Source organism: Ambystoma mexicanum, chromosome 3p (assembly GCF_040938575.1).
Source record: "Ambystoma mexicanum isolate Mex_15411 chromosome 3p, UKY_AmexF1_1, whole genome shotgun sequence".
NCBI classification, from domain to species: Eukaryota; Metazoa; Chordata; class Amphibia; order Caudata; family Ambystomatidae; genus Ambystoma; species Ambystoma mexicanum.
The window spans coordinates 168,280,398-168,298,857 of NC_090925.1; the positions used below are offsets into that span (position 1 = coordinate 168,280,398).

Below are 18,460 nucleotides of genomic sequence, written 5' to 3' on the forward strand. Positions count from 1 at the left end.
TTCAGATGCATATTTGCATGGTTAAGGAAGCCTCCATCATCCCATCATCCCCATACCACTGTTTCAGCTGCATTGCATGGTTAAGGAAGCCCCATCATCCCCATACCACTGTTTCAGCTGCATATTTGCATGGTTAAGGAAGCCCACATCATCCCCATACCACTGTTTCAGATGCATATTTGCATGGTTAAGGAAGCCCCCATCATCCCCATACCACTGTTTCAGCTGCATTGCATGGTTAAGGAAGCCCCCATCATCCCCATACCACTGTTTCAGCTGCATTGCATGGTTAAGGAAGCCCCCATCATCCCCATACCACTGTTCCAGCTGCATTGCATGGTTAAGGAAGCCCCCATCATCCCCATACCACTGTTTCAGATGCATATTTGCATGGCTAAGGAAGCCCCGAGCATCCCCATACCACTGATTCAGCTGCATATTTGCATGGCTAAGGAAGCCCCCATCATCCCCATACCACTGATTCAGATGCATATTTGCATGGCTAAGGAAGCCCCCATCATCCCCATACCACTGATTCAGATGCATATTTGCATGGCTAAGGAAGCCCCCATCATCCCCATACCACTGTTTCAGCTGCATTGCATGGTTAAGGAAGCCCCCATCATCCCCATACCACTGTTTCAGCTGCATTGCATGGTTAAGGAAGCCCCCATCATCCCCATACCACTGTTTCAGCTGCATTGCATGGCTAAGGAAGCCCCCATCATCCCCATACCACTGTTTCAGCTGCATTGCATGGTTAAGGAAGCCCCCATCATCCCCATACCACTGTTTCAGCTGCATATTTGCATGGTAAGGAAGCCCCCATCATCCCCATACCACTGTTTCAGCTGCATTGCATGGTTAAGGAAGCCCCATCATCCCCATACCACTGTTTCAGCTGCATATTTGCATGGTTAAGGAAGCCCCCATCATCCCCATACCACTGTTTCAGATGCATATTTGCATGGTTAAGGAAGCCCCCATCATCCCCATACCACTGTTTCAGATGCATATTTGCATGGCCAAGGAAGCCCCCATCATTCCCATACCACTGTTTCAGCTGCATATTTGCATGGTTAAGGAAGCCCCCATCATCCCCATACCACTGTTTCAGATGCATATTTGCATGGCTAAGGAAGCCCCCCATCATCACCATACCACTGTTTCAGCTGCATATTTGCATGGCTAAGGAAGCCCCTATCATCCCCATACCACTGTTTCAGATGCATATTTGCATGGCTAAGGAAGCCCCCATCATCCCCATACCACTGTTTCAGCTGCATATTTACATGGCTAAGGAAGCCCCCATCAGCCCCATACCACTGTTTCAGATGCATATTTGCATGGCTAAGGAAGCCCCGATCATCCCCATACCACTGTTTCAGCTGCATATTTGCATGGCTAAGGAAGCCCCCATCATCCCCATACCACTGATTCAGATGCATATTTGCATGGCTAAGGAAGCCCCGATCATCCCCATACCACTGTTTCAGCTGCATTGCATGGTTAAGGAAGCCCCCATCATGCCCATACCACTGTTTCAGCTGCATTGCATGGCTAAGGAAGCCCCGATCATCCCCATACCACTGTTTCAGCTGCATATTTGCATGGCTAAGGAAGCCCCATTCAACCCATACCACTGTTTCAGCTGCATATTTGCATGGTTAAGGAAGCCCCCATCATCCCCATACCACTGTTTCAGATGCATATTTGCATGGCTAAGGAAGCCCCCCATCATCACCATACCACTGTTTCAGCTGCATATTTGCATGGCTAAGGAAGCCCCCATCATCCCCATACCACTGTTTCAGATGCATATTTGCATGGCTAAGGAAGCCCCGATCATCCCCATACCACTGTTTCAGCTGCATATTTGCATGGCTAAGGAAGCCCCCATCATCCCCATACCACTGATTCAGATGCATATTTGCATGGTTAAGGAAGTCCCGATCATCCCCATACCACTGTTTCAGCTGCATTGCATGGTTAAGGAAGCCCCCATCATCCCCATACCACTGTTTCAGCTGCATTGCATGGCTAAGGAAGCCCCGATCATCCCCATACCACTGTTTCAGCTGCATATTTGCATGGCTAAGGAAGCCCCATTCAACCCATACCACTGTTTCAGCTGCATATTTGCATGGTTAAGGAAGCCCCCATCATCCCCATACCACTGTTTCAGATGCATATTTGCATGGCTAAGGAAGCCCCCCATCATCACCATACCACTGTTTCAGCTGCATATTTGCATGGCTAAGGAAGCCCCCATCATCCCCATACCACTGTTTCAGATGCATATTTGCATGGCTAAGGAAGCCCCGATCATCCCCATACCACTGTTTCAGCTGCATATTTGCATGGCTAAGGAAGCCCCCATCATCCCCATACCACTGATTCAGCTGCATATTTGCATGGTTAAGGAAGCCCCCGTCATCCCCATACCACTGTTTCAGCTGCATATTTGCATGGTTAAGGAAGCCCCCGTCATCCCCATACCACTGTTTCAGATGCATATTTGCATGGCTAAGGAAGCCCCCCATCATCCCCATATCACTGTTTCAGCTGCATATTTGCATGGTTAAGGAAGCCCCCGTCATCCCCATACCACTGTTTCAGATGCATATTTGCATGGCTAAGGAAGCCCCCCATCATCACCATACCACTGTTTCAGCTGCATATTTGCATGGCTAAGGAAGCCCCCATCATCCCCATAGCACTGTTTCAGATGCATATTTGCATGGCTAAGGAAGCCCCGATCATCCCCATACCACTGTTTCAGCTGCATATTTGCATGGCTAAGGAAGCCCCCATCATCCCCATACCACTGTTTCAGCTGCATTGCATGGTTAAGGAAGCCCCCATCATCCCCATACCACTGTTCCAGCTGCATTGCATGGTTAAGGAAGCCCCCATCATCCCCATACCAATGTTTCAGCTGCATTGCATGGCTAAGGAAGCCCCCATCATCCCCATACCACTGTTTCAGCTGCATTGCATGGTTAAGGAAGCCCCCATCATCCCCATACCACTGTTTCAGCTGCATATTTGCATGGTTAAGGAAGCCCCCATCATCCCCATACCTCTGTTTCAGATGCATATTTGCATGGCTAAGGAAGCCCCCCCATCATCCCCATACCACTGTTTCGGCTGCATATTTGCATGGTTAAGGAAGCCCCCATCATCCCCATACCACTGTTTCAGATGCATATTTGCATGGCTAAGGAAGCCCCCATCATTCCCGTACCACTGTTTCAGCTGCATATTTGCATGGTTAAGGAAGCCCCCATCATCCCTATACCACTGTTTCAGATGCATATTTGCATGGCTAAGGAAGCCCCCCATCATCACCATACCACTGTTTCAGCTGCATATTTGCATGGCTAAGGAAGCCCCCATCATCCCCATACCACTGTTTCAGATGCATATTTGCATGGCTAAGGAAGCCCCCATCATCCCCATTCCACTGATTCAGATGCATATTTGCATGGCTAAGGAAGCCCCGATCATCCCCATACCACTGTTTCAGCTGCATTGCATGGTTAAGGAAGCCCCCATCATCCCCATACCACTGTTTCAGCTGCATTGAATGGCTAAGGAAGCCCCGATCACCCCCATACCACTGTTCCAGCTGCATTGCATGGTTAAGGAAGCCCCCATCATCCCCATACCACTGATTCAGCTGCATTGCATGGTTAAGGAAGCCCCGATCATCCCCATACCACTGTTTCAGCTGCATTGCATGGTTAAGGAAGCCCCCATCATCCCCATACCACTGTTTCAGCTGCATTGCATGGCTAAGGAAGCCCCGATCATCCCCATACCACTGTTCCAGCTGCATTGCATGGTTAAGGAAGCCCCCATCATCCCCATACCACTGTTCCAGCTGCATTGCATGGTTAAGGAAGCCCCCATCATCCCCATACCACTGTTTCAGATGCATATTTGCATGGCTAAGGAAGCCCCGATCATCCCCATACCACTGATTCAGCTGCATATTTGCATGGCTAAGGAAGCCCCCCATCAACCCCATACCACTGATTCAGATGCATATTTGCATGGCTAAGGAAGCCCCCATCATCCCCAGACCACCGTTGCAGCTGCTCTGACCTGGGCAGAGCAGAAACAGCCCTTTCACCCATCCCACTACGTCTGCTACACATCTTGGGGAGGAGGAGCCCTCCCCTCTCCTTGCATACCACTATTGAGTGGAGGAGAATCCCCAGTGTGGGTTTTGCTACACCTGCATGGAGGGGAAGGTCCCACGCCCCCAGCACTATTACTGCTGCATACCTGCGTCGAGGAATAGCCTCCGTATGGGTTCTGCTGCTTTGAGAGCCAGCTCACGCATTGTGATGCCGTTCCAATATCCTCCTTAGACACTTCTGCTCCAGAGAGGTAAGCCAATAGGGCATAGGCAGTCAATTCCACTTCATCTGAGGGGGCCTGGTACCAGTAGGGCACATCTACCAGCTTCGGGCGGTCTTTGCGTTCCCAGTGAATCTGTCCCCCTGCAAAGAAAATCAAAATATAGACTTGAAGACCACAGCATCTCATTTACCAAGGTGAAGTGTACTGAGCTTCCAGGGGGGAAGAGCTTCGGGGAACCAAGCTGAAGAAGGAGCACCCCTAGAGGCTCAGAAATATGGTGGGCATCGCTTATGGCAAACTTACCAGTTTCAGATTTTGCAGGATCTCATCTTGGCCATTGTTTGGAGTGCAGTGACCCCTCCCTAACCTCTACAGAGGTAAACCAGAGGGTTACATGTTTACCCCATTCTGAGATTAACAGCAATTCTTAGGCACTCTCATGCCTGCTCCTATTGCAAGCCACACTGGGGGCTTTTCCCAGGATCATCTCTCTAGCCAAGGCCCTGTGTTTCCTGTTCAGAGTACTGCATGCGGGCACCACTACTCACACAGTAGAAGTAAACAAAACAAAAAACTTTGCTGAATGGTATCTACAAAAAAGACTGCCAAGGCTAATCCAACCTTCATATATCGCTGCCTTTTCCTGATCATAGAGCCTAGAAGGTCTGCAGCCTTCCCTTAAATATCGCAATACCACCCCCTCATGATCAAGAATTCCATAAATATACACACACACAGAGTTTGGCAACATGCAGAAGTGTAGGCATGCAGGCTGGAGGGAGGGTCCACGTCTACTTCCTCTTCCGCTTTTCGGACACTCATTTGGGCTCCTATTTGAGTGTGAAGTTCAGGCCACACGCACACAACAGGTTTCATTTAGGGCATTAACACATTGGGCTAAAAGTCCCAGAACACCCAGATCTAATGCCTGGAAAAGCAGAGAGCGGAAAGAAAATCTCTCTCTCTCTCTCTCTCGGTCGACTCATAAAAAGGATCTGCCAGGGAACGGAAACCCTCTTTCGCTTCTGTAGTTCAATGGAAATGTGTATTTATCAATGTAAGTTCATGCATAAGACCCAGCCCCACTAGTGGGCCACAAAATAAGAAAGGTGTTGACAGTTGCCGGTGTGCACCTCCGGCCCTGTGAACCCCCCAGCATACATAACACACGTGACACAGTGTTCTCTGCCTGGGCTCCACGGTCAGCATACAGAACACATGCGACACAGTGTTCTCTGTCCGCGACACAGTGTTCTCTGTCCTGGCTCCACGGTCAGCATAGAGAACACACACAACACAGTGTTCTCTGCTCGGGCTCCACGGTCAGCATACAGAACACATGCGACACAGTGTTCTCTGTCCGCGACACAGTGTTCTCTGTCCTGGCTCCACGGTCAGCATAGAGAACACACGCAACACAGTGTTCTCTGCTCGGGCTCCACGGTCAGCATACAGAACACATGCGACACAGTGTTCTCTGTCCGCGACACAGTGTTCTCTGTCCTGGCTCCACGGTCAGCATAGAGAACACACGCAACACAGTGTTCTCTGCTCGGGCTCCACGGTCAGCATACAGAACACATGCGACACAGTGTTCTCTGTCCGCGACACAGTGTTCTCTGTCCAGGCTCCACAGTTGCACTGGCGATCCATGGCACGCCCCGTTTATTACGTGCACATGCGGCAGTTGTGTAACTCCGCCGCTCGTGTGCCCTTAAAGAGGCAGGCACCACTAAAGGCAATTAAAGTAACTCATGGGAATTACCCTACGAGTGGATTCACAATCCTTTATCACATCTGTATTTTGGGCTACTGAAAAGAGGCGATATTCACCAGGCCAGCATGATGACCCTGACGTAAATGGCACCCATCGAAAATGTAGGGCCAGAGCGCAGTGAGTGCCTCTTAACGTGAGTGGCATTGCTGTTATTGACAGGGTTGGACTACTGGTCCAGTTATATCACAATTAGCACGTGCAAGCTCCATAAGGGAGTGGTAAAATCACTTTCTGAATTAAAATTTTTGAAGCCAACACTTAACTAAATCATCTAGGAAGCTGCACCGTTCTGCTGAAGTCTGTTTTCATTGTCAATGACGACGACCTCATTAACAGAGAGGAGACCTTTTGCTGTATCGTGTGGTTTCAGATACGACACAATAGCATTTTCTCTTTCATTTCTACAGTTCAGACTTTGGGAAGGCTTGACAGAAATAGTAACTGGAGATTAAGCGAAACAAGCTTTGCACATTTCAGTCTGGATTTGACAACACAACACAACAGGTAGAGTTCTTTAATGGCAGTACAATGTGAAGGTGATCACTGTCCAGAGACTGCATCTCAATGGATTTTCCCACGCTAGAAGCTGGGTAACACCAGAGAGGGCTTGTGTGAAGATCTCAGAGAATGTGTGAGGGTGTATTTCTTAATTATGTTTAAACTTGTAGTTTGGAGCCTTTTCCCAGGCGAATTGTGTATATTGTGTAAAAGGATTTCAAGTTAATTTGACCTCCAATGGCAGCCATTGTAGTTTCCGGTAGCTCTTGTGTGTTTGAGTTGTATGTGAGTCTATTTTCAGGGAGCAAGGGTCTGTGTATGAAGTTGGTTGTGTGGATGGGCTAGCAAGGTAAAGGGGCAACGTGTGGCCTTCTTTCCCTGGTTCAAAGGGGTAACGCAAATACGCCACTAAAACAGATAGGAAGGCTTTGGTGATTTCGAGCATGGCACCAGAATATTGTAGATGGGCCTGACATTCTAAGGTGACCCCACATTAGTGAGAGCTGTGCAGTGGATACAGCTGACTGGGGCTCTTCCACCCACGCTCCATCTTTAGTCATGAAGGCGATCTGTTGGAAGTTTTCGTTGGCATGGTGAAGGGGCGGCAAGAATGATGGAGCGTGACAGAACACTGATCTGTGATGCGATTCTTTCATAATGTGACATATTTGAAGCAAGACTTGCTGTATTTGCCTTGCTACCTAGGTCTACATGTCTGGCTTGCTAGTTCCTGCTCTTGAGGAAGGCACCATGCTGAGGAAATTGCTGGGATAGAGCCTAAACACCCTAGAGGGGCCTTGTACAGTTGGGGCATGACAGAGTTCTTTGCCTAAATGGAAGCCGCTAGACAAACAGATTCACAAATGGATACAATCAATTAATATGCTGGAACTCATCGTATCCTTACAGATAAACCCTATTGCGAATGTGCTGATGTGAGCTTAATAGAATAGTAGTAAAGGATAGTTAGTAAAGCGTTGTTTGTACTTTTCTGGGCGTTCCTCTTGAAGGAACAATAGAAGTCCTCCTAACGTGTATACTTTATCTGGAGCATGGCTTTGCCCATGTTATTTTGTTAACCATCAGTTCTTGTGTACTCTGATCCCTGACAAGCATGACGTCCCTTTATCTTTTATCTGGGAGACTCCAGCATCTTGGTGGCCTCAATAATCCATACTATCAGTGAAGAAGGAGTGAGTACACCGGACCCTATGAGCGCTTGTGCAGTTGACGCTTATACTGTATCTTGTGGTCGAAGGGGTTTCTTGGATCAGTGTAGCTCTAAATTGGTACCAGTACTTCTGGGCACTGTAGGCTTTAGGAAGCACCTCAAAGAGCACCTCATGGCAGATCAGGAAGACACCCTGGGAAGACTCTAATATTAGGCCTTCTAGGCCCAGAGGCCTGACCCTGAGTGTTTGATGTTTGGGCGCTTCAGAGCGAGCATAGGTACCAAGCTGTATTTCCATCTCAAGGGAATTCTCATGTATGGGGAGACAGAGCAGCCTGCCTAGTAACTCTGAGCTGAAAAACAAAAAGATATCGATTTACCATTTTATTCTGCCGGGGGTCGAAGTTTGGAAGCTCAGTGTGAAGCAGTTTTGACCGGAAAACGAGGAAGAAAGAGGGAAGTGGGAAAGTTTGCTTGGAAGGCGGGTGAAGTGGCAGCAGCTACAAAGACCACCCATTTTCTTTTTTTTTAAATATCTTTTTATTGAATTCTAACAAAAAAAATGAACTTGCGCCCCCTCCCTATCTTTACCTTCCCCCCTCCGCGTCCTTCGCCCTGGGGTCCACATCACCACTCAAGGTATATGAGAATCGCATCGTAAGTATATTTTATGACAATTCCAAAAGTCTCAATCATTGGGGACACCAGTGGGCTCTGTAGTCTTCCTTTAAGAATGCCAGGCTCTCCCCCTATCCCTCTGCAAATGTAGACAGGTTGGTATTCATTGAAGAAATAGCCCACTCTATTGCCACAATGTCCCACACCTTGCGTATCCAGTGTTGGAAAGAAGGAACTATTGATTCTTGCCACATCCCTGCCAGTGTAAGGATCACTTGTGCTTTTGTACGACCCCTGGATCCCCCTTCTTCCCTCCAGCCCCAACGAAAGCAACTCTGGGGAGCCCTTAACCCCCTACCCAAAGACCTGGGCCTGTGCCTCCTGTACCTCTTTCCAAAAGGGTTACATTTTCGGGCATTTCAACCATCTGGATGCCAACAGTCCTGCGAGATCTCAGGGTAAATCTTATGCAGTTGAGGCGGCGCATAATGCCAGCCATAGAATATCGTATTCCAAGCTTCTTGTAGCAGAGCATCTTTGGCCCCCTTTGGAATCAACTTCCAAAGTCCTTCCCATTCTTGCCTGCTAATGTCCTTCCCAACTGAGGCATATATGGCCGTGAAGCCCGAGGAATGGCATTATCCAAGATTTTGTATAGGTTCTACACCAGACCCCTATACCCAACGCGCGTGGTGAAGAATTTTTCAAAGAGGGTAAGTTGAGGGATGGCTGCCACTTCATTATTCTGGAGCCAATGCCGCAATTAAAATTAACGATACCTTTCTTTTTCCTCCATCCCAAAATCTTGCTGGCATTCTATGAATTATCTAATGTTTGGGCCCTGGTAAATGTCCCAAATGATCTGGCACCCTCCTTCCTGCCACTGTCCAAATGCCCCCTTCTCCTTTCCTGGGGTGAATTCTGGATTATTAAAAATGGGGTGAAAGGGGACGGAAAGGTGGTGATCCCATATTTCCCCACTAGCCTGTCCCAGGTATCAGCCATCAGCCTCGTTATTGCACTCAAGTACATGTGCTGAGGTCTATATCGGCAGGGTAACCACAGGACTTCCCTCAAATTATGTCTTGCTACCGCCCGGTCCATTGCCACCCAATGCTTACCCTTTGGGGGTGCGAGCCCCTCTAGTATAATCCGCAGCTGAGCTGCCTCATAGTTGTGGAGTGCCATCCCACCCTCTCTCCTCGGGGACACATGTAGTCTGTTCTTGAGTGCCTACACTACAATAGAAACAAATAGAGACCAAGCGTGCACAAGGCCCGAAGCGCTGTAAGCTTGTGCGGGTCAGCCGCTGAAAACCTGGAGTTGTAACGCCTGCATTCCTTGATGTCGGTTATCCATGGCATGCACAGGATCCCATGCGGTTTGGGAACCATGACGCAGAATAGGAAAGTGCCAATGAGAAAAGTCTGCAATGCAATACGTTTGCACTCCAGTCAAGAACGGGTCGAGCGCTTCATGGGCAACAGGGAAGTATTTTGGGTAGGCAAGAGTTGCGTTGGGACATATGGGTTCAAGCATCATCTTCTGGAGTGGGATTTGCCCGTGCGTTAAGGGTATTTTTCCCATAGTGCCCCTGCACTAGGGTATTTTCTAGAGCATTGCGTGTGTATCAAGTCGATCGAATTCCACTATACGGATTCCATAAATGGATCATTTTGATATCCCTGTAGACTAACAAAACAAGTAACTTGTTTGGAAGCATGTGGGGAATCCACCAAGGTCACTAACACTCCAGTACACACCCCAACTGGGGCTCTACTAGAATTACAAAGGTTGCACCCCCTACATGGGTTTTCTCATGAAATACTCCTCCAATACGGTTATATCCTTCCTTGTTAAAAAATTGTTCTCTGTTCATTCTTTATGTTTACCAGATCTACTCAAAGTCTGTAATGTGCTAACACATGTAACAATATCTGTATCTTGAACAATAAAAATTATTTAAATTTTTAAAAAAAAAAAAAAAAAGAAAGCCACAATGCAAAACAAGCAAACTACATTAAACATTGCAAGGGCACTAAGTGCCACAAATAACCATCAACCTTTCATTTATGCCAGCCTATGTGTAAATAATGTGTATGGCTGCATGATATGACCTAAGACTGTCACTTTGAATACAGATGGGACTCACCATATGCATTAATGTTAAAGTATGCCTTGAAGAACCGCGCTCAGCGCCAACCAAGTGTCGGCAGAGAAACTGAAGACTGGCTACCACTGGATACAGGTGTAATGGTTTAGACAATACTCCATTGTGAGAGAATATCTTCAAACAGAGGCAGTTTCCAATTCGTAATGAGCTATGATTGGTCATCTTGGCATTTCAGTGGTTAGCAGGCAATAAGGTTGGCTGCATGGGAGGTCTGTGACATTCTGCTGAGTTGCACTGTAGTCATTTCCCTGAAATACACATGCAGTGTGAAGTCATAAACAAGAATGCAGCAATCTGGCATTCTGCGCATTACGGCGTGCTGATGTGATGTGTGTGATGTGTGCGTTGTGCGATTTAGCAAATATGCGGAAGATGAGCTTTGTGTCCTTTAGAATAAGTTTGTCAAGTCATAGGAATGGGACAAAAAAACTAGTTTCAGGCTGCCATCATTACAAGGGGTCTATTATGTTACAGGTGGCTGGTTAATATTAATACTGCAGGTGGCGTGCAGCCAAGTTTCCTTACTTTGTACCACATCTTGTATAGAGGGGGGGAGGGCATTTGACTAGGACCGACTCCTTTCACATCCCAAAATCACTGAAGTGTCTACGCCAAGTCAAGGCACGTTACTTTTATTGTTGTTCCTTCATAGAGCAGCACCAGTCCAATGAGCAAAGTGTTATGAGCATATGGAAAAAGCGTGTGGATTTTTTAGTAGTGCGTTGAGCAAAGGGAAACTTGGTGACCGACATGTGTGTTGTGGTCGGGGGCATGTAAACGCTCTGCAGGTATGCCTGGCCCTTCCACGTCTGTAGATGCTCCAGTTAGAGACAATGAAGATTGTTTTAATTTCTCAACACACGAGGTAGCAGCTTCATCTAAGTCTGCAGACCATGGAGGCCTCTGAGTCAGGACCTAAGGAATGGTTCAGCCTTTCCTTAAGATGCCTCATAAGGTATGGGTTCTCCACTTTTGTAAAATAATTGATTATGATCAAAGGAGGGTTTAAGAGAACCTCTTCCGATGGTCCGAGCGATCTAAGGCCTTCGGCCGAGTGGTGCTATATATTAATTGTTTTTAGATAGATTTATAGTTTGCTTTTTTGTGTCCTTATTTGATTACAGATACAGAGATATGAAAAATAAAGAATGAATTAAGCAATCAATACATATGAAAACAACTGTCCTGACGAAGGCTTGTGTTAGCCGCACTTGAGAGTTATAAAGTGCCAGCTCTCAAGAGGCCGAAACTCGGTGTTGTTAACCAGGTTTTTATATTTGTGTTTGTTAAATGGGATACAATGGAGTGCGCTGTTGGTGGCTTGGCATGATATCTATAGGCCGCTCTATGACAGAATATTTAGGAAATAGTAGTATTGCTCCTCTACCGCCTAAAGGGGATTGGGAAGAAAACTCATGTAACATTGTAATTTTCAGTCACAAACCGAACAGGTTCTTGTATATCAATAGTATTGCACTTTCTAACTCCACGCTATATTCTATAGTGTTGTTGTCGTTCTGTGCTTGGAATAAAATAAGAATTTGCTTTGACTGATTAGGTGCTAATTGGGAGATGGAACAATCTGGGAAGGATTTTTTCAATAAGGAAGGGTTTGTTTTATGAAGGTCTGAATAGATTGCAATTGAATAATTGAATATTATACAATGTGTGTTGTGGTGTGGACTCACTGCCCACTAACATCAATAGTAAAAGGCACTTTGTACTCGAAATAAAGTCAGTTCTAGTTGTTCATTTAGTTGTATGCATGCATGGCAGCAATGTGACAAGAATTGCTGTAATGGGAGCCCAATCGTTCTTTGTGGAAAAGGTAATCGAGCATACATGGATGGAGACAGCAGATATTACTAACCCCGAAAATGCAAAAGCCATGACAGTGGGCATTGTTAGGGGTTTAGCAGTGCAGGAAAAAATGGCAGTAAGGTGGTGGTAATTCTGTTACTGCCACTTTACTTCCACTTTTCCGCAATGCTGAATTATGAGTTACAATGAAAAGTGGAGGTAATACCGCCAGCATATTGCAGGCGGTATCACCTTCACCTTACCTGCAAAAACTGGAGCAATTACCGTGGGTGGAATTACGAACGCAGTAACTACTCAAATATCCCCATAGAGTCTTGGGGGCACCAAAAATGGGCATTAACGCCGTCGTTACCATAGCTATAATCTAGTGGTACATCCATGGGACCAAGTGGCGGTAATGGTAAATGAGTATGGCAGTTTTTCCAGCACAATTATCACCCAACTCATAGGGAAGGCCTGTGTGCTTTATTTTCTCCTCATTATTACACATTCTAATGAACAAACCTTCCTAATCTAAAAGCGCCCACTTAACCATGAGAAAGACCTGGTCATGGAAAGAGGTCGAGCCACACATGTCAAATCAAAGGTTCACTAACTTCGCATTCCATGCAGGAAAAGCTTTCGACTTGGTGCAATGGGGCTATTGCTAATACTAAGCGCGCTTGGTCTTGTTCACAGATTTGTCTGAGGTGTACACACAATGCATAATGACGCACATGCATGACGTGCATGTAGAGCCTACAGCAGCCCCATTTATAAAACCCAGAGAAGCACTCCTTGGGTAAGCCCCCAGTCTCTCAGAAATCTTTGAGACCTACATTAAACTTGGTTCTATTCTCTGTCATCAGGTTGGATGGACTTTGGTCCTTTGCTCAGAATCTACACTGAACCAGTTGATGTCCATTCATTTCCTTCCTGGCTTAGCTGGAGCGGAGGATTGCCGAGGTCTCAAGCAGCTGCTTGATCTGTTTCCTCCTTGGATACCAAATTTGAATCTACAGCCAATTGCAATCAACTAGGACACAGCTTGCCACGCAAACTGTATAACTGTGGGTTCTACCTGCACCCATTTACATCAAGGCTGCAATAGCCTGTGGAAGACGCCCAAGTGATAACAAGCTACCATGTGCATGGATAATACCACAGCCACATTCCCTGTACTGAAATATGCCGCCACGGCTCTTGACCAAGTATTTCCCGTCATTTTCCACAACATATCTTTGTTCGTGACGATGAAGGAGGCAAACATTCGCCCGGCGTATGCGGAAACATGCACATCGACCTTGATTTGCAGCTGAATCCGTTTTCACATCAGGTTTATGCCAACACCCACCTAGTATTACACAATCCATGAATGAAAACTCTAATGTGGAGTTTGACAGTGTATTTAGTAAAGGAAAAGTGTCCAGAGTTGTCTGGAATTGCAATGAGTTTACTGTCAGCTGTCTCCTTGCTGTGTGCTATTTTCTGACATTGATAAACATTCATAATTCGCTTTTTATATTATACACAAATATCTTAATGCTTTATTAATATTATTTAAATATCTTTGCTTTTGATGCATTTCTTGTTTCAGTTTAAGTGTTTATGTGTATTACTCCTTGTGTTCTTCAACATAGTGCCTTCTAACTACTTCTGAACTTTGACTATGACTTGTTTACTCACAGCCCCTCCCCCACAGGTGCAATACATGAAATACATATTTCTCCCACCTTCCTGGTGGAGTTTTGGGCTGGTTCTGGTAAATTAAAAAGCTGGTTGAAATTAACGCATTATGCTTTGATAACTTGGAATGTCAAGGTGGCATCTTCAAGCGCCACTAGTATGCCAGGGTCTTTTCAGGAGCGACAGCGCTACCATTGCCAAACGGTTGATTGATATTAAATCAACAATAATATTACAGAAGCAATGTCTTCTAATTTCCATTTCAGTAGACAATCAACTTTTTAAAAAGAGATCTGACTCGCTGGGACTTCAATAACAGAAGAGTCAATTTTACAATCACAGGAAAATCAACAAGGAAGTCTTCAGGAAATAGCAACTTTTCTTTCCAGAAAGTGGACAAAAACAAAATTGCTACAATTTCACAATTTAAAAGGGTCTCGGTTCTAAAATTACTGACCTAAATATCGGTTTGCTAAATGTTAGCAGTCAGTACTGCAGGGAGACATTCCCCTCATCTTCAAAGGCGGACAAGTCCTATTTTTAAGCAATAGACATCATTATAATGAATACAAATATCTCAAACAGGGAGGTGTGTTTCTGACTCAGCTGAGAATACCTCAAACATTACCTGATCTCACTGCCTCCTTTTCCAAATCCACCATCACTTTAGCTCGCGCCTCCGTCTCTCCGGCAATGCCGAAGGCGTATGCCATCATCGCCTTGGTGTAGATGTTAGTGACATTGACTAGGGACTCCTTCAGGCAGTTCACTGCTCTCTCCACTGTGCTGTCCTGCACGGGAAGCAATGGATGCGAAAGTCAGTCACCGCAAAACTGTTTGTCAATCATACGATCCACAGATTCCACTATGTAAATACATGTCTCCAGATAGATTTAGAGAAGAGCCTGCACAGATGAGGAGAGAGCAGTCCCAATATCCACTCTGTGCCCCTTCATGAAGGAATTACCACATGTGGGCTAAAAGGTTCAGTTCAGTCACTAATGCCGTTCAAACCCTTCCCCCTGTCGGGAGACAACTCACGTGAGTGATGGCCTCTTTCCAGTGTGAACACCCCTATGCCATGGATAAAAGGTGGGTATGGTCATGAAACCCTCACTCTTGAGGCCCCCTTAACATTCATCTCCCTTCTGACAAGTCACCAAATGCAACATCTTTCTCATCCTAGCCCAAGTTCGGCCATTTGCTCCAACCCATCCAAAGGCTTCTCGATTATTACATGCGGCCAATGTTCCCCTCAGTTCCTAGTCCTTTTTTAGTTTTAATGAATCCTCCCTTTCCCCACAAAGCTATTGTCTATTGTGTTTTTTCCACACGCCAGGACTCACGTTGTGGGGAAGTTGACGCTCCAGCATTGCAATGGTTATGTAGACTGACAGCGAGAGATCATTGTCCACACCACCCTGTGAAGGACAAAGAACAAATTAAAAGAGTGAAATTGTGGCAAGTATTAACACAAAAAGAAAAAGAAAACTTCCCTACTCCCAGCCGTCCACTCGCCCAGCAGAGACAAACAATTAACTCTCCTGTATAATGCAGTAACGCTTGCACAGTCAGTGTTGCCTGAGGTCTGCTGTTAAAAAAAAATACACTTTTGCAGACATTTGCTGATTGAGCAAATACAAGTTCCCCAGTCTTCTAGAAATTGTGAGCTACAACTGAGGCTGACAGACTGGTGTTCCTCATTTCAAGAGCTGTGATGGCAATATTGCAATGGCTCGTATTGATAAATGCAAGTGCTGCAATGACTTGTAGTAACTTTTCACAGCATTGAAATGATATTTGACACCATTGCAATTGCATGCGTCACTGATGAGCACAAGCACACACTACCTCTGGATTTCGGTTACAGGGATTTTAGTAAGTATTTTAATAGGGTCCAACTAATGGCTGCCACTCTCTCTTTTGTCTTCACTGGGTCTCCCTCCATCCTAGCCCAGACTTTCCTAAATTTCCAGGTGATCACTAGAGAACAGTAATCTTTATGGTGTAAAATCTCGCTGGCCAGGGGTGATTGCCTTATCTTTCTTACTCCTAAGATGTGGTCCCACAAGAAAAGGAATATCAGTAAGTGGTGCCTTCCAGCCGCCCAGGTCTCACTCTATCTTGACCTCTCAGACTGTTGCACTCCTTCCCATACGCCTATCCTTTCTCTCCCTTCCTTCTACTCTCCTGCCCTTCCTCACACTCCCCTCTCTCTGACCCCTCTCTGCTAGACTCTCCTCCAATACTCTCTACTCCACTCTACCCTACACTCCACCCTTCTTTCACTCTCTGCCACCTTTCTCATTCTCTTTCGCTTGCTCCCCCTACTCTTGCACTTAACCTCAGGCACTGCATTGATATACCAATACACAGACTCCCACAACCCTGTACCACTGTTTCTCAACAATCAATACCTCACTTTTAACATTCTCTCTAATTCTCTACTACTCTCGTCTCTGCCGTTCTTCCTCTGCATGGTCTCTCGGTCCACCTTCTTCTCTCTTGACTTCACCAGAACAACCCAAACTCCCCTTTCCCTTTTTATCCTCCTCCTCCTCCCCTTTTCATTGGCTCTCAGACTCAGCTGGTTCCCCGAGCCTTTTCTGCCTCAGTAGCTGGGTTACAGAGATTGGAAACCAGAGGGTGCCAATTCATCTTTGCCACCTTTTCGAATGCAGGTCTGCCAGTGTCCCGCAAGGATGATCCGCTTCAACCAAACGAATGTACGTTGGAGGAGCATCGGGATTGCCAGTCTGATGCGAGCGACTTTCCGCCGGCTTGATGTTCACACCCGCTTCTCTTGCTGCTGTGCTGCTTGTTCTGTTCTCTGCCGCAAGAAGTGTTGCCCTTGGCGGTCCTCAAAGGCAAGAGTGAAAACGCTGACTAGTATGTTGTATGCCAGGTATGGGAGAAGAGGTATGCTCAAATTATAGGCAGGCAAAAGCAGAAGGGCTAGAGTCTGTGGCCCTTCCAACTTCCGCGCCCTGTTTCTGTGGCATGACTGGCTCTGGCAAACATCCTGGCAGGCCTCCTTCCTTCCCCAGGTTGAAAGATGTCCCCACCCTTCCCGCCCCCCTTGGCAGAGGCAGATTCCTGTCCCTGTCTCAGTAGACTTGTTTAAAGTTTGCAACCAAACAAATTCACAGCGGTCACTATGGCAACAGCATATTGGCGCTTGTCAACAAAGGCAAGGTGATATGCTGACACTGTTCAGCAGCACATTCATGTGATTGATAGTGGTCAGCAAAACCATTCTCATGCACATTGATGTGCAAGAGCACAGTGATGATGTGTGGTGTTTCATGTTTGCATACCAATAGCATGAATTGACCTCTGTCAACAGTACACTCATACACATTAATGCGGTTAACCGTATGAATGGCGAGCAGTGTCAATTAAGCATCACAATGACTTCTACTTGTGTCAGCATCCTAATGGCTTATCTAGCAGCCCTGCAGTTATGCCATTCGACACGTTAGTATTGAAATGCAATTCAATGACACATGCCAACATTTGCCACACAAGAAAGTGAAAAAACAGCATCACTGGCACATTATATGTTAATGCTAGCAGTAAGGAATGTTTTCAAACTCATGTTCTTCCTACTGCCACAATAGTTCATACATCCTTTGACAGGGGGCATGCACATGCAATTAAAAAAAAAAAAACATGCTACAACGTGTCCTGCTGTATCATGCTAATACAGCAGGACACGGGTTAACTCTTTGGATCTGTGACTATGCCCAATGTCCCTTTTCTGTTAAAAATCTTAGATGAAGTAGATTCTTTACAAGTGCAAGAACACATGGCAAATTTAAACCACTATATGCAAACAATCAGGATTTAGGCCTGATTGCGGAAAGGAGATGGCTCTGATTTTCGTGAAAACCTACTTGTTTTGGTGGAGGTGGGTGGATTAGGCATATAGATGTTGGTGGATTTTTAGGGCGACATTCAACTCTGCACCCAAATGCCTAGTGTGGTGTCAGCAGTATAATGCAATGGACTGGCAAATAGTAGCGTTTCAATAGAACATGCTGATCTCTCCTGACTTCCAAATGGCCTGCACCTGTGGGCCTCAGCCCTGCAATGACATGTAATGACTTGTGTTATTCACTTGAGTGACATGTGTCAAACTTTGTCAGCCTTGCAATGGCATGCATTGACTAGCCCCTAACATGACAATGTTAATCAGTTGCGGTGAAAATGACCTCGATTGACCGGGCTTCTGATAATAATGATATGTATCGATAAGTGTCAACAGTGCAATGACCTATATTGCAATGATTGAAGGTCACAATGCTGCATTTCCATACGGTTTAACACAGTAATGATAGTGGACTAACATGAGAATACTGCAGGA

General features: G+C 46.1%; 1 protein-coding gene across 3 annotated transcripts in view; it reads right to left on the reverse strand.

Moving 5' to 3' along the window:
- The window catches only part of LOC138580212 (alpha-2-macroglobulin-like protein 1), a 328,254-nt gene that overhangs the window by 37,276 nt on the left and 272,518 nt on the right, over positions 1-18,460 (reverse strand). For all 3 annotated transcript variants that reach the window (XM_069650567.1, XM_069650566.1, XM_069650565.1), the window contains exons 27-29: positions 15,441-15,515; positions 14,723-14,885; positions 4,294-4,511 (exon numbers count right to left, since the gene is read on the reverse strand). In XM_069650567.1, coding sequence (XP_069506668.1) covers positions 4,294-4,511; positions 14,723-14,885; positions 15,441-15,515 — 456 coding nt within the window. The remainder of the gene's footprint in view (positions 1-4,293; positions 4,512-14,722; positions 14,886-15,440; positions 15,516-18,460) is intronic.